The sequence below is a fragment of the Engystomops pustulosus genome, chromosome 3 (genome assembly GCF_040894005.1).
Source record: "Engystomops pustulosus chromosome 3, aEngPut4.maternal, whole genome shotgun sequence".
Lineage (NCBI taxonomy): Eukaryota > Metazoa > Chordata > Amphibia > Anura > Leptodactylidae > Engystomops > Engystomops pustulosus.
The window spans coordinates 44,397,416-44,413,605 of NC_092413.1; the positions used below are offsets into that span (position 1 = coordinate 44,397,416).

The window sequence follows — 16,190 nt, forward strand, 5'->3', positions numbered from 1 at the left end:
GTATACTATGCAGGGCTGTGTGTTGTGTTGAGCAGTATACTATGCAGGGCTGTGTGTGTGTGGAGCAGTATACTATGCAGGGCTGTGTGTTGTATAGCACTGGTGTACTGTATATATCTATCTCTCTGTCCCCGGCTGCAGCAGCAGAGGCCGCTTCTGGCTCCTCCCGCACACGTGACCGGTCACATGACATGACATCACCGCAGGTCCTTGAGCCTGTAGTCCTGGCTTGCGCCCTCCTCCTCTGGGCTGACGTTGTTGCTGGTCAGTTCCGTGTTTATACTCCCCAGGAAGGAAGACAGGAGAGAGGGCAGAGAGCCGGGAGCGGGCAGAGGCTGGGCACAACCACTCCCATCATCCTGCATCCAGCAGTCTGGGACATGCAGCCTCGGCAGCCGCTGCTGTAGTGTCCGCACAGAGCAGAAGCCTGAGCCATATATCCAGTGCATCACCTCATCCTCCACAGAGCCTCTGCCCCCAGCGGCATGTTCTCCCGCAAAAGTCATGGAGACCTCAAGAAATCTACACAGAAAGTTCTGGACCCAAAGAAGGACGTACCGACCCGACTGAAGCACCTGCGGGCTGTGCTGGGTGAGTGGTGATGGGCATGAGGCACAGGGCGACCCTCATACACCCGCAGCCCAGAGAGAGAGGGTCCTTATATCATTGTCACACAGCATTGTCTTCTGCTGACTGTCATGTACAGGAGGGGATGCTGTATGTATGGGGGGTGGGGGGATACTACAAGTACCAGGGGTTATACTGTATGTACAGGAGGGGATGCTGTATGTATGGGGGGTGGGAGGATACTACAAGTACCAGGTGTTATACTGTATGTACAAGAGGGGATTCTGTATGTATGGGGGGGGGGATACTGTATGTACAGGAGGGGATTCTGTATGTATGGGGGGTGGGGGGATACTACAAGTACCAGGGGTTATATTGTATGTACAGGAGGGGATGCTGTTTGTATGGGGGGGGGGGGGGGATACTACATGTACCAGGGGTTATACTGTATGTACAGGAGGGGATTCTGTATGTATGGGGGGGGGGGGGGGATACTACATGTACCAGGCGTTATACTGAATGTACGTACAGGAGGGGATGCTGTATGTATGGGGGGGGGGGGGGGTACTGTATGTACCAGGCATTATACTGTATGTACAGGAGGGAAAGCTGTATGTATGGGGGGGGGGGGAGTACTGCATGTACCAGGGGTTATACTGTATGTATGGGGGGGGGGGTTACTCTGCATGTGTGTGTGAGGGGGTGATACTGTATGTAAGGGGGGTTACACTGCATGTGTGAGGTGTGATACTGTATGTACAGGGGGTTACACTGTATGTACGAGGGGTTACAATGCATGTGTGGGGGGCTGATACTGTATGTACAAGGGGTTACACTGCATATGTTTGTGGGGGGTGATACTGTATGTACGAGGGGGGCTACACTGCATGTTTGGGGGATGATACTGTATGTACAAGGGGTTATACTGCATGTGTGGGGGGGTGATGCTGTATGTATGAGCGGTTACACTCTGTGTGGGGGGTTAAGCTGTAGATGTGTGGGGTTGTACGGTATGCATGGGGATAGGTTATGCTGTGTATATGGGGGCAATGACTATAATTAATATCAAATAGAATATAAACCTTTATTGAATCATTATTAAAGGGGTTATTGTTAAAATGGAAATCTAGTTCTGCCCATAAGACAACTTCATCATACACAGAATGTCAAAATAGTCAAATACAAACACGAAATTTATATGTGTATATATAGCAGCAATGTAACTCCCAGAACTGATGGTCAATGTATCCAAGTTTGCACATACCAAAATAAACACAGGAAATGCAATATACAGGTGAATACAGACCTGGGCAGACTCGCCCCAGGGGGCCTGTATGTACATGATGTTTTACTGTATGTGCCGGTGCTTACATTTTATGTACTAGCAGAAACGCTGTATATAGAGGCTTCTAGTTACATTGTGTGTACTAGAGGTTACATTGTAAGTACTTCTTTGTATGATTTGGTGGTTACTTTGTAAGTATAAGAGTATATACTGTATGTTATGAAGATTAAAATACATTTACTGTTAAATAATACGGTTAAAATGAAAATTCTAAAGGTTGTAGTGGATGTACAGCCAGTTACAATGTAAGTACTGGTGGTTACACACTTTGTACAGTCGGTTACATTGTAAATACTAGAGGTTTTACTGCATGTATGGGTGTAAGGACTAGAGAATACACTGTGTGTGCAGGTGGTTACAGTGTGAGGACTAGAGGCTATGGATGTACAGGCAGCTAGACTGTAAGTGGAGACGATTAGAGTGTAAGCACTATTGGTATTCAGGGGAGGTAAGTAATAGAGGTTACACTGTGTGTACAGGCTGAACAAGCTGTTACATGGTAGGTAGCAGGGGAAATACTGTTCATATAGGGAGCTACATAGCTACCTAGTAGCTTGCTTACTTACATACTTACTTACATACAAGTTGTCATGTTGTATATACTGACAGTCTATGACCAGCTGTAACTTTGTCATGGTTTTATTGTATGTACAAGTGGTTACACTGTATGTGTCATTGGTTACCTAGGATAAGGAAATGGTTACATTGGCAGGACACAAGTTCTGAGTTCTCATTGGCTGATCAGTTGTTGTGTGACATAATTAACATACTGTATTATTTATCTAATGGTATCCAATATCTATGCAGTAATTTTTCCAGGGCCGTTTTGTAAGCGGACACATAGATGACATGATTCATTGTATTTGTTTAGGCAAATGTAACATGTCAGATCATTAGATGTATAACTACTGGTAGTAGATGGCAGCTGCGGTTTACCTACCCATTATAGCAGTGATGGCTAACCTATGGCACTGGTGCAGAGGTGGCACTCGGAGCCCTTTCTGTGGGCACTCAGAGATTAATCCAGGTATCTTCCTGTAGTCCCAGACAGTATAAATCACAAATGAAATTTCTGTGTTGGCACTTTGCGATAAATAAGCGGGTCTTTGTTGTAGTTTGGGCACTCGGCCTCTAAAAGGTTCGCCATCACTGCATTATAGCATTCACTGGATTCATATTTACATATTATATAGGGGACAAGCATCCATAGGGCCGCTTGGCCGTACTCTACCATCACAACTTTAAGCAGAAAGCTCAGAATTGGAAAAGCAATTATTTTGCGATTTGTTTTGCAAATGAGTGAAACAAGCTGTGATGTCATAATGTAGATAACAGATAACGTTAATACTGATGTCTCAGTTTATGTATAATGCCCATACTGATGGCACTGGGCAGGCGCCATTCCCCAACTGATGGCACTAGAGAAGTGGCATGTGCTGCTGTGCGAGGAATAATGCAAGCAGGAAAGAGTGATATCACATGGGGGTTAGGATGTCCTACTACAAGAAAGATGGAGTAATGTCGCTAAGCAGTTGTTAAAACTCTTACAAATGTGGTTGGTCCATGAAGTGGGATCCGAATGTTGGCTACACTTATAGTGGCCTTAGAACTCTGCTTCGGGGACGGTAGTCAAAGCTCTTACACAGTTCCTTTACTTGTTGTGGTTGCACGTGACTATCGATGTTGATTTGTTTCATGGTTTCCGTTGCACAAGATAAAAAATTCTCTCTGAAATTTCTTAGGACCCTATGTAGTGACCAGAAAGTGAACTGCAGACTCCTTGCTAATCTTCTGATTCCCGCTACAAAGTTGCTGTTTCCTTCACAATGTGTAACCCATCACCTTGTATCCCAGCTCTTTGCCTGTGTGACATGGACAGAGAAATTGTCTTCCTCCATTATCTTTGAGTCTGTAATATTTCTAGTCCATGCCCTCTTCATGTCCCGCTTGGATTACTGCAACCTTCTTCTCCATGAACTCCCAGCTACCTCCTAACTCCCCTCCATCATTGCTGTCCAAGATTAATGAAGCAGTATGGCCTTCTGCTCCATTAATCTCGGAGTCTGACGAAGGTACGTGGGTCCCCATCAGACCCCTCGTCATGATCTGTGGGGGTCTCATTACTGGTATGCTGTAGATCAGGCCTAACTTCACACGACTGTGCAGGGGACATTAGTAAGGCGGTAAGCTTGTTGGCATAACTACTACTACTAACTAGATGGCAATAGGCGCACGGAGCGATAGAATGCGGCAACTTAGCGCTCCATACACGGGGAAAACATAGAACTTATCCTATCTTTCCATTCACGGTGCTCCTCTATGGAGAGCGGAGGGGTCACCACTCCTATCTGGCGCGCCCGATGTATGCCCAGCTACAGCCTTGTGGGCCTACGTCCATGTGAATGTAGCTTAACTCTGCCAGTCTCTCCACAGTCCCGTCCTCAACCTGTCCCCTCATCTCTGACTTAATCATACAATACCATCCCACGTGTAATCTCTGATCTTCACCAGACCTTATTCACTCTCTTCTCACAACCATCTCCAGGATTTCCCATACTCTAGAACTTTCTACCAAAATTTGTCAGACTGTCCCTCACCTTCCAAACCTTCAAACGTAGCCTGAAAACCCACCTGTTCAGGATCATCTACAACACGCAATAACTACGCTGTTCTTCTCTTTCACCTGGTGTCTCCATCTACCCTCTCCTATGGATTGTGAGCCCTCAGGGTCCTCCTTCCATTTTTTTTTTAGTTTAGTAAAGTTCATCTTTGTATTTCCATTAGTTTTTTCTTAATGTAATGTATGTGTACCCCTTATGTAATGGAGAGCACATTGGAATTAGCGGTGCTTTAGAAATAAATGATACTAATAAGAACCATTACAAATGGACCTATTTTTTATTAGATCAGAGTCAAGAAGCAGCTGCTTTCCGTTGTAGCATCTTTTGGGGGCCCCTTCTTGATTTACATTTGTGATGGTTTATCCATTGACACTTAAATCACCTTTAAAGAGGACCTGACAGATCTATTTGAGACCCTAAACCAATTTACGGATGTGTGGTTTAGAGTGGGCAAAAATTAAGGCAACAAACCTTTTTTTTTTTTTTCCATTTACCTAGATCAGGCACATCGGACTCAAATCTGCAGTTTCGTTGCCTCCTCTTGTGATGCGGCAAGTGAAGCCGCCATAATAACCCGGCTCCATTGCGTATGTGCTGTGCACTTGCGCAGTGAAGCCAGAGTCAACTATCCTTATTGGCTGTTCCAAGCGATCACCAAATCTATTTGTAATCTAATGTATTGAATCTATTGAGTTAAATGACCAAAGTGAAAATATCTCTAACTTACTTAAATACAACATGAAGTCTTTACTTTCCATTTATGCGATATTGGAGTTGGTACAATGGAAACCTGTGTTTGGTTCCTGGGCATCTGTTATATGCGATGGTGTTGGAGGAGCAGTGTTCATGCTCGGTTACATTTATTTCTCTAAGTCTTCTTGACTTATTTTTAACAAATGATGGCAGGTTATTCAAGGTTAATCAATAAAGTCTTGAAACGTTCCCTGCCTCTCCACATGGCCGGTTACAGAACACATCATGTTCTCAGTAATGCACAGGTCCATTGTCTGATCCTACCACGCTCATGAATAAGTAATGAGATAATGTCTGTTCAGATAAAACGTCTCCTGCACGTCTCAAGGCTTTGTGTTCCCTGGGATTGTACTTGTGTATCACCACATGTAGGTATCGCTACCATATCCTAGCTTTAAAATATTGAAAGATATTCTAGTTTCAGAAGAATGGGTCACCATATGGGTAGGTATACCTTGTCATGCCACCAATTTGCTATAAGGGTTTGTCACTCAGCCATAAATGTGCAAAAGCAGCAATATTGAAGACCAATACATTATGTTGCGACTAGTTGCATAGAGTTAACATAAAGATTAAAGGAATATGTGTCCAATAATGCCAATCTCACATTTATCTCTAGAAAAGAAGGGTACAGATACCATCACACAACTAATCTCTGATCTTCTCAAGAACCTCTGCTTTGTCCTCCTACTATCCGCTCTTCACACATCCATTTCCAGGACTTCTCCCATGCATCCCCCATACTCCCGAACTCTCTACAATAAATGTTTGACTGTCCCCCACATTCCAAACTTTCAAATAACTGAAAACCCATCAATATAGAATTGCCTACAACATGCAGTAACCGCACTGCTATGCCCTCATAGTATTATAGTATATAAGGCTGGAAAAAAACACAAGTCCAACTTTTAAGTACAAATGTTTTGGACCTTCTGTATGAGATGGGTATGCCCCTTGCTTGACCCGTTCACCTCCATAATAGTCACATAAACAGTCAGAAGTGACTGATAAAATGCACCCACTAGAGATGAGCGGAGGCAGACGTAGGGGGACTATGGACTTTGACATAGATGTGGGTCCCACCTCTTATCTGTACCTTTCCTATATGACATATTGATAAATGATCTGAATTACAAATCATTTGTTTTTGCTACTTCCACTCTCCAAACACTAGGATCATGTAAAAGCTTGCCGTTGGGTGACCATATCTGTGTAAAAGATCATAGGAAGGATTTTTGGCTTTGTGTGGAATTCTGCTGCAGAATCTCTTCATGTGATGGAAGAATATTATTTACAGACGTTGTTTCCTGTTACATCCATGTTGTAGACATTGGGATTTAGAGTGTACAAGTGTCACACCTTGTTATCTGTATTCATGAAAGGAGAAAACTGAAACCGGAGCTGGTCCTCGCCCAGCAATTGTTCCAGTCGCTCATGATGTAAGGACGTTTGTCTCCGTTGTCCTCAGTCTGGAGATTGCAGCGTCATTCTTCCTTATTGCAGCGAGAAGCTGAGATGTAGGAAGTGAGGAGCACGAGGTGTAAGAGCTGTGATAAGGAGAATCACACAGCAGCAGCCATGGGCAGGAGCTTTCAAGTTCTAGGAACGTGTATACTTGTCATCATATTCACACTGAACCATGGGCCCCATAGAGGTCTATGGCACCCGGTCACGGTAATGGTCATGGTCACAGTGTCTCACCAGACTATGACCTAGCCTGCAGCTCGGCTTCTTATGGGGAGAGGTGAGGACCGCTCACTCCCCTCCCTTCTCCAGCCGCAGTGTGCTACGTCCGCAATCCAGTCCCAGTGAGGACATGGCCTTCTGCCTAAGGCCTATATTGGTGATGACACAGAATGGATACTTTTTCCTTTAAAAGAAATCAACCAGTCAGAAAAAAGTAAAAAAAAAAAACACTGAAATTACTCACCTACGCTCTTTTTGATCCTGGCGCTGGTTGTTCGCTAATCTTGACGTGCAAGGATCGCCTAAAAAAGAGACTTATAAAAAGCAGACCGGCTCCAGGCTGCTAATTATTCACATCTGTGTGACGTCACCTCTGTGATTGGTTGCAATGGGCAACAAAGAAATGTTTTTTTTTTATATTGTACGTTAATGAATGGAGCAGTACCGCTTATGGGTCCCCACCGCTGATGCGATGGAGCTTGGAGGAGGGGGGGTCACTACTACTGTACTGGTGATTTTTGGAATGTCCCACATTCAGATCTTTATAATTTATGTTAAAGAAAGTTCAGTGATTTAAGAAATACCCCTTTTGCCTGTATTCATTTTTGATGCCCCCGCTTTAGAGATGTCACAGGTGCCTGTGTGCTGTGCCAAAAGTCACGCTAAAAGATACTGAAATATTAAAGATGGGAGTAACAGTATAAGGATCACAGTCAATTTACTACACAATTGTTTGTAATTCATCGCCTTGTGTTATATTTCACTTAAAGGGTTGGAAGTCCTATAGGAAATCCTTAGCTGCAGTGATCAAGCAGATTTCCTTCCTAATATTGCTCGAGCGGGCTGCTTGTTTTGTTTTAGCTTACTATTATTGTTGAGTATGTACTATTACATTGTTGCCAAAAATAATCTAGTTATGGCTCTGGTGAGGATTGTTTATTCTGTGCTGGGAGCAAGTTGACTGTATATGTTACAGCGAAGTGAGTATAATATTGTAGGACCAGTAAGTATCTAAGGCCTCGTGCACACAGCTGAGTCTTGTTGTCTGTCCACAGAATAAAGGATAATAAGCTCATCGGTGAGGGCTGACTATTGGGACCGTAACGAGAATGAGGCACTCCAATAGACAGTGAATGGAAGTGCTAGAGGTGCCCAAACGCTGTGCTCTGAAATTTCCATCGAACAAGTCCATGGACAGGTTATATCCACTGGAAGTAAACAATGAAACTTTCTATAGTAGGACAGCAAGCAGAGATCTAGAAAACCATGAGGAATTGATACAGAAAGTATATTATAAAATTGTATAAACTTTACGTCACTAGGCTGTTAAGACTGAATAAAGAGGGCTCTTGGGTTAAGTTCTCTTCATCTGGTCCGGGTATTTGCTTAATTTTTTCCATATACTTCAATACTGTATTATTGCAGTATATGCTAGATGTGATCAAACCCCTAGGGAGTCTAAAAATGAAAAAAAAAAAAACAAAACCTAAAATTAAAATCCCAAACTTGCAGCGCTGGGGACCTGGGTTCAAGTCCCAGGGTCAACATCTGCAAAGAGTTTGTGTGTTCTCTCCGTGTTTGTGTAGTTTTCCTCCATGTCCTCTGGTTTCCTCCAACACTCCGAAACATCCTGGTAGGTTGATTAGATTGTGAGCCTCATTGGAGACGCTGCGTTATCTGTGTGCGCTATATAAATAAAGGATTATTATTATTATTAACACGATGAGTATCTCCGCATCCCGGTCTATCAATTCGGGATCCCCTGTACGGCTCCGTGAACCCCTGTACCAGAAAATAGCACCCAAATGCCTCAATCTCCACACTGCCATTTTGGAAGACATACGAAATTTAATAAAAAGTGATTGAAAGGTCTTGCAGTCCCAAAATGATAGCAATGAAAATGTCTCCACGTTCCACAAGAAATGACCCCTTACAGAGGTCTGTACGACAAAATGTGAAATTGTTATTGGTGTCAGACTATGTCAAAAAGATTAAAATCAAAACACAATAAAACTTATATATGGGTACATTCAGACAGCCATATGTCCGCCTGGCAGTTGATACACCCCCATTAAGTAAAATATTTTCTAGGTATATAGGTAGTTGAACTTTGGCCTTGTGTCTTATCTATGCACCATGGGCATTTTTCCAACTCCAAAGAAAACAGACTCCTCCTCAATAGTCAAGTTTATTTCGTTTACCCATGTATTGGGTACTTGCAGCTGTATTCTTGAGGGCTACATGGAATAACCCTTTAAATTATAGATGACATAAAGAGAATCCATATCTACTGTATGTACCATGAGATATTTTGTGTTGGTGAGAAGGTGTCGCTTTTGGCTCATTAACAAGTTTTCTTGTAAATTACTTGTACAAATAGGCGTCTCAGACCCATACAAATCTCTTAGTAAATGTGCGCCCTGTATTTGTATAGGAGGCTCTGCTCTGTCTGTGATATTATTACATGTGCAATAAGGGGACCGCGGGCAAAACATCTATTCCTCCTGACCTTCTGTACATGTTCACACCCGGCCAACCGAGCATGCATGTGTTATTAACAAGTACAAGTAGCACCCTCTGTTATTAGGCAGGAGCTGACTATACTCTCCGTGTATCGTGTAAGTGATGCACAGGTTACACTGCCATTATGGGTGATTTCTTGTCCTTGGCTTGTTGATTGTAAGATCCTTATACATTCAGATAGGGAGAAATGTCCATAAATGGAGAGATTTGTGCAGTGATATCTAGACAGATACTGTTTTTCATCCCATTGTTTAGCACAAAGGGTCTTTATTAACTTTCCCCCCTGGTTGCCAATGCAATAGTAAAGGTCAACTTTGTAAAAATAACCCGAACGCCTTTCAGTGGGGAAGAAAATAGATGTGATTTACAGCATCTCTTCTCTGCGAGGCTGTACCCGCTGGGCTAAATGTCCTGGTGTGGGCACTGTCTAATGGTGCCCAGTGGGAGATGGAGGACTCTGTGAATTACAGTGGTTAGTGCAGCAATTACCTGGAAGACTTTACTGTGCAGAGAAATTGTTCTGTGTAGATAATATTAACTCAAGTGACACAAAGAGAAAATCTAATAGCTAGTGCCTGCAGGGTGTACAGATCCTCAGAATGCAGGTAGTCGCACGTGGCCTTGTGTATCTGCTGCTTGTTGTGGATGGAGGATCCTCCTATGTCTACAGCACCATGTAAATGACTTTATTGTGGAACATAATTATCAACATTTAAAAAGCAACATAGACTTAAGTGTCCCCATCCAGGCAAATATTTTGAGACCTAAGGATCTCACCTCTAGCCTCCAGAAACACCCCCAATGACCACACTTGCCAACATTTGAAATTTTTCTTGAAGAGAGTCATATCCCATTTCCTGTGTGTCCCTCTTTTATTTTTGTGAAATATTTGGGAGCATTCTGCCGGTCACTGGAAATTTGTCTAAGCTTCCAGGACTCTTAAGAGGTATTCTCTTTTTGGGAAAGTTAGCTTTAGTCATACTTGCCAACATTTTGGGTGGAGTTTACAACAAAAACAATAATAATAATAATTATTTATTTATATAGTGCACACAGATTACGCAGCGCTGCACAGAGTTTTGCCAAATCGATCCCTGTCCCCATTGGGACTCATTATCTAATCAACCTACCAGTATGTTTTGTAGTGTGGGAGGAAACCGGAGGACCTGGAGAAAATCCAAGCAAACGGTTACATAAGCCCTATTTCATAATCCAATTCCCAAAATTGTCCTGGCACAATCATAAAGACTTTCATCGGTTATATTAGGTCTTTTGTACTGTTACTGAATGCAGCGCGCTGGATACCGGAGGGCACCGGAAGGTAAGTACATCTTTATTGTTTTAGGCAGCCCGCTCCCAGCCACCTATAGTTTTTTTTTTCAAAACTCGGACAACCCCTATAACTATGGGATTCTAATTCATGGCATGTAAGTGAAAGCTGTCTCTTATCTGTAATGTCAGTGCCTCATGACTGCTGGCACCTCTCTACCCGATATTGATCATTGCCATCAGGGAAAAGGTTTTTTCCATCCAGCATGCAAAATATTTGCTTGAAGATAAACAATTATAGGACATTTACCACCAGGATGAAGGATTGTAAATCAAGCATCGACCATGAGTTTGTGCTGATTCTTGAAGATGACACAGGATTGTGATGCCCTCTCTGAGCTTTGGATATAACTGGGCTCTTCTTGAACACCTCCCACCCAGAGTTTAGATCTTTCTTATTCACTGCCGAACCCTGTGGGGCTTTGCACCGATATCACCGACGTCTCTTGATCCTACAGTAGGACTATTTTGAGAGGTAACCGTTTTGTGACAGGAAAATAGAGATCCCTGGACAGGAATTAATGCCTTACAAACACTAATGGGATCACTTTGATAAGACCCATGGGAGTAACCCAAGACATAGCAGTTCTATACATAACCGGCACCTATTTGGATATCTGCCCATCTCTTTTTCTCTAGCTTCACAGTCAATTTTTCTCACACAGTCCCATCTCTGTCTTTGATATCTGTCTATCCCTCCATCTATGTCTTTACTTTGGGGGTTCATACCCCTTTTTAAATAATTTTTGCAATAAGCTGTGGGATGGCCTCTTCCCATAAGTGGGGTGATGTAGCCAGATAAAAATTGGGGGTGCTGAACACGTGTGATTGAGGATAGGCTGTGTTCTTTCTCTACCGTTTCCTTTGATAATTTGTATATTAGATAAAATTCCAACTGTTTGACTGTTCATTTGTTTTTGTACAGAATTCTTGTCACTTTTGTGGTGGAGACGCCCGATATGTGTTCCGCTACAGCCGATAGTATTCCTCTCATGAGACTGCAGGCAGAATGGTCCAGATTCTTGTTTTTTCTCCAATGTTACGGTCTATGGACGGATATTAGGACAACTATAAAACCTGTCATGCTGAGCACATTCTAGAATATTCTGCTATTATGTCCTAGAAAATCGCATTATCCTTCTAGGAGATTTGGCACGTTGATGAAAGCGCTGGGTTTTATCTGCGCTGTTCTCTTTAATTCCTACTTCATGAGGCTCATCCACTACAGATAGGAAGGAAAATCGTCTGTTTGCTTTCTAGTCTCGGTTTAAAGGGCCACAAAATGCAGCGTGCACCCTAAGATAAGGGTTTCGGATGATGAGAAACATTATTTAGGATAGATTTACACAAATTGCATAACCTCGGCCCCCTGCCGTCACTGCGTCCTTCTGTTTGACCTTTGAAATGGATCCATCATTTTTAATTCTGGGTCCAACAAATGACTATTGGCTTCAGTAGCCAGCAAGCAAAGAGCTCGTCCCTAGACTTCCATATCACTCCATTCCTATCACACTGCACTATGTTTCTGAAAGTAAAAAATAAAGTAGCGTGATAGGTTCACCACTGTAAATTGGGCTGCGTTCACCCATTTTTTGTTCTGGCTCCTCAGTAACTAATGGCCCCACTAGTCAACTGATGTTACATTTATTTTTCTGAGTATACACAAAGAGCTGGTTCTACCATCTACCATCATTGTGCCTTATCTCTGTATGATTCTTGAACAGACTGGCACCTGTTCTGTGTATTTGTCTGCTCCTGGTTGTGGCTCAGATTAAGTGATAGAAACATAATTAATGTGTCCTATCATATCCATAGGTCCCTACTGCCAGAAAAGTGTCATCCTGCTTACATTTCACAGGCCTTTGTCAGCATATTGCTTCATGAAATGGCTTGTTTGCTCCTTTTAAATGTATTGTATCAACTCTAGAAGTGATTCCCCAGGATAGGGGATAACAGATTGATTGCGAGGGTCGGACTGCTGGGACCCCCAGCAATTCGGAGAGCGGGTATCCCCCTTAGGTGGTGGTCTGGGCCGTGGATCTCTGGTGGCGGTCTTGGCCGTGCACAGGAAGACACAAGGAAACCGAACTGTAGCCGTCACTTGACCCTTTCTGCTACTTTGTTTGGTCTGCTGCTTTCCTGATGTAAGTCATCTGTGAAGGAAGAGGACGTGAAGTGCACATGCTTATCTTAAAATAACAGGACTGGAAGGGCCGCCTGTCACCTCTTGCTTTTTAGTAAGAGTTTTATTAAGTGACCCGGCTGATTTCATGTAAGGCCAAATCTAGATTTGCACTTATTGCAGTGTTTGTCAGCAGAGCAGGTTACTATTACATGTTACACACACATGGGGGGGGGGGGGATTTCATAAGTGGCCTCTGATGGTGGTAATACACGGAAATAATGGGGCAATCTGTGTACGGCTGGAATTGCACAGTGTTTCGATTGTGAGTCAGAGTCAAAGCATAAAATATAATGGAGCCTTGTACCTGGAGTTTGTTCGGTTTACTACAATGTGCCACAGGCTACAAGAGAGAAGCTGTAAGGCAACTAGACGATCCCTCACACACTTCCCTTTTTTACCGAGTCTCTACCTTACAGCTAGGTCTCAATTTTTTGGTCTAAATATTAACATACATGTAGTTACATCCATTGACATTTTGTCACTTATTAATGTACCAGTCGGTCATCCTCTGTCCCCACTGATGATATGTGGTGGTGACCGCTGCAGCCGGCGATTTGCTGCATCATCAAAAACAAGAGCTCAAACCTTTTATGGGTTGAGGAAGTGCAGCAACAGGGAAGTAGTAGTTTATTTTTATTCATTTCCCTTAGAGCAGTGATGGCGAACCTTTTACAGACCGAGTGCCCAAACTGAAATCCAAACCTACTTATTTATCGCAAAGTGCCAACACGGCAATTTAGACAGTAACTTAATGCAATCTTTTTGCTCCGTGCTGTACCACAGTTTCAACGTTACTGAGGAAACCAAAATTTTTGACAGAAGGAGGTAAAATTCGAATTGCGTTTGGAGCTTCCCTTGACAACCAAGAGCAGAAGTTTCGATAATAATCTGACCCTGTCTATACCTTCTCTCCCTTCAGTCTAAGATGCTTCACTTTAAACGCTCAGCGTGTCATATCCTGGGCTACCTGGGCCTGCAGGAGGATCCCTTAATCTCCTATCTGGTGAACCCGGTGAATTTTGTCCTGGGGCAACAGCCTGAGTGCCCACTGAGAGGGCTGAGAGTGCCACCTCTGGCACCCGTGCCATAGGTTTGCCACCACTGCCTTAGAGCATCTTAACTGTTGCAATCCAGCTTTTTGGGCATTATTTTAAAGGGAATAAACTACCCCGCAGCAAGCTATGTCTTTTTTCAACCTGCAACGTATACGCTCAGCCAAACCAATAGAAGCCTATCCGTAGTGAATTGCACTGTATAGGCATTCAGTGAGATAAGTCTGTGCCATATGTTATAAGGACACCTCAGAATCCCCCATGATGTGTCCTTTCGACGAATGCTACAAAACGTAATGTGAATCTAGCCTTGGACACTAGGGATTTAACTTGCCTAAGTATTACACCCTTCTGCCCTACCTTCCCTTGTCATCCCCGATTGTGCACTTGAGGTATTGTACCCCTCTCCTCTTTGTGACAGTTTTAAAGGGAACCTGTCACCGCTATTTCAAAAAAATTCATCTAGGACGGGTTCCCATAGAGCCCTTTAGTCCTAAGGGCTCCCCTATTTCAACTACCCCTACCGATGCTTAGAAAAGCTGAAAATGAAGCAGAAATGAAAATGAAATGGTCCCCTGGCTTCCTGCTCACTGATTAGCAATGGCAGCTGAGAGCGGCCATTGCACATACCTGGGGACTCGGCCAGGGGGCCGTGCGAAGTAGGAAAGATGGAGGTGAGCGCTGAATAACATGCAGAGAGCAAAGCCCTGGGCTGGAGCCGAGGTGATCAGCCCTCCTCGACTAGCTGGGTTCTCCCTCGTTACCAGGTACAGAAGATTAATTTTTTTGAAACAGGTTCCCTTTAAGCCAGTATTTTGTCAATTATTTATTTTGCAGGTTCTCTTTTGTTATTTTTATACTGTGTACTTGGGTGTGATTGATGCTAGGTGTGATCGGTGTAGGTCTATTACTTGATTGTTGTTTATAGTAAATATTAAAGAAATGGAGTTGGTGCTGGGAGTATTATGTAACATCTCCTCTAATGAGGCCAGCACCATGTCTTCTCATAGTAAACACTTTTCCTTTTCATCTGTATTTTGACAGGAGTCTGTTCCTTGTAATAGATGAAAGCTGTTCTCTGGTTGTCGTAGCACGCACCCGTCTACACTGTAGGCAGAGTAATGGCGGAGGAATCTCTAAACCAGTGCATGAAGAAGGGGAGCAGTTGTCCTAAACCCGCCCACAATCCCGCACCCTCATGAATACACCGGACAGCTTTGATAGATGTCCGGCGTTTATATTGTACTCCACAGCGGTGTTAAATAGCGTTATCGGAGGTTTCCGATTAGGCTATCATTGTAACACTGCTGCGTTTGTTCTAGCACTAAGAGCGGCTTACTTGAGATGGGGACACTTTTTTTCTTTCCTGCTGAATTCAAGAAACCTTAAAAATACATATTGGCGCACATTTATCAAAAGTAGTGCAAAATGAGTGCGCCAGATTATTGAATACTGGTTTGCTCTGCAAGTGTGCACCAAAATTTTTTTGGTGCACCTTTAACATACAGTGTGACACAATTCTGTTGAGTCGCAGTAATAAGTGTGGTATACAGTCTGACCCCAGAACGGGCTTTTATTTGCAGAATTTTTGTGGAGCGGCGGATACGGTGCATCTGTGACGCAATACTGGCGCAAACACTTCATAAATACACGTGCAAGCAGTTTGCATGTTCTTTTCAGCCAGAAAACTAGTACAAACGCTTTAATAAATGTGGCCCATTATTTTTTGTTTCAAATGTAATTCCCTGTAATAATAATAATCTTTATTCATATAGCACCATCAGATTCCACAGCGCTTTACAAATCATAGGGGACATCTACAAATATAACATTACATAACAGAGAAAAAACTGTCATATGGAACAATAGGAGTGAGGGCCCGTATTGTTCATGTGACCAGAACAATGTTATCTACTGATCAAGTGATCTTACTATTGCTTTACCCCAGTTGCGATCCAAAGACAATGGCAGATTTACTTACCCGGTCCATTCGCGATGTAGCGGCGTGGTCTCTGCGCTGGATTCGGGTCCGGCCGGGATTTATTAAGGTAGTTCCAGCGCCGTCCACCAGATGTCGCTGCTGCGCTGAAGAGCATCGGAACGCACTAGAATACACCGAGCCAGGCCGA

At 43.3% G+C, this 16,190-nt stretch overlaps 1 protein-coding gene across 6 annotated transcripts in view; it reads left to right on the forward strand.

Moving 5' to 3' along the window:
* The first annotated feature begins 205 nt into the window (after positions 1–205).
* Positions 206–16,190, forward strand: part of RALGAPA2 (Ral GTPase activating protein catalytic subunit alpha 2) — a 188,562-nt gene continuing 172,577 nt past the window's right edge. For all 6 annotated transcript variants that reach the window (XM_072140620.1, XM_072140621.1, XM_072140622.1 and 3 more), the window contains exon 1: positions 206–591. In XM_072140620.1, coding sequence (XP_071996721.1) covers positions 486–591 — 106 coding nt within the window. In that variant the 5' untranslated portion in view covers positions 206–485. The remainder of the gene's footprint in view (positions 592–16,190) is intronic.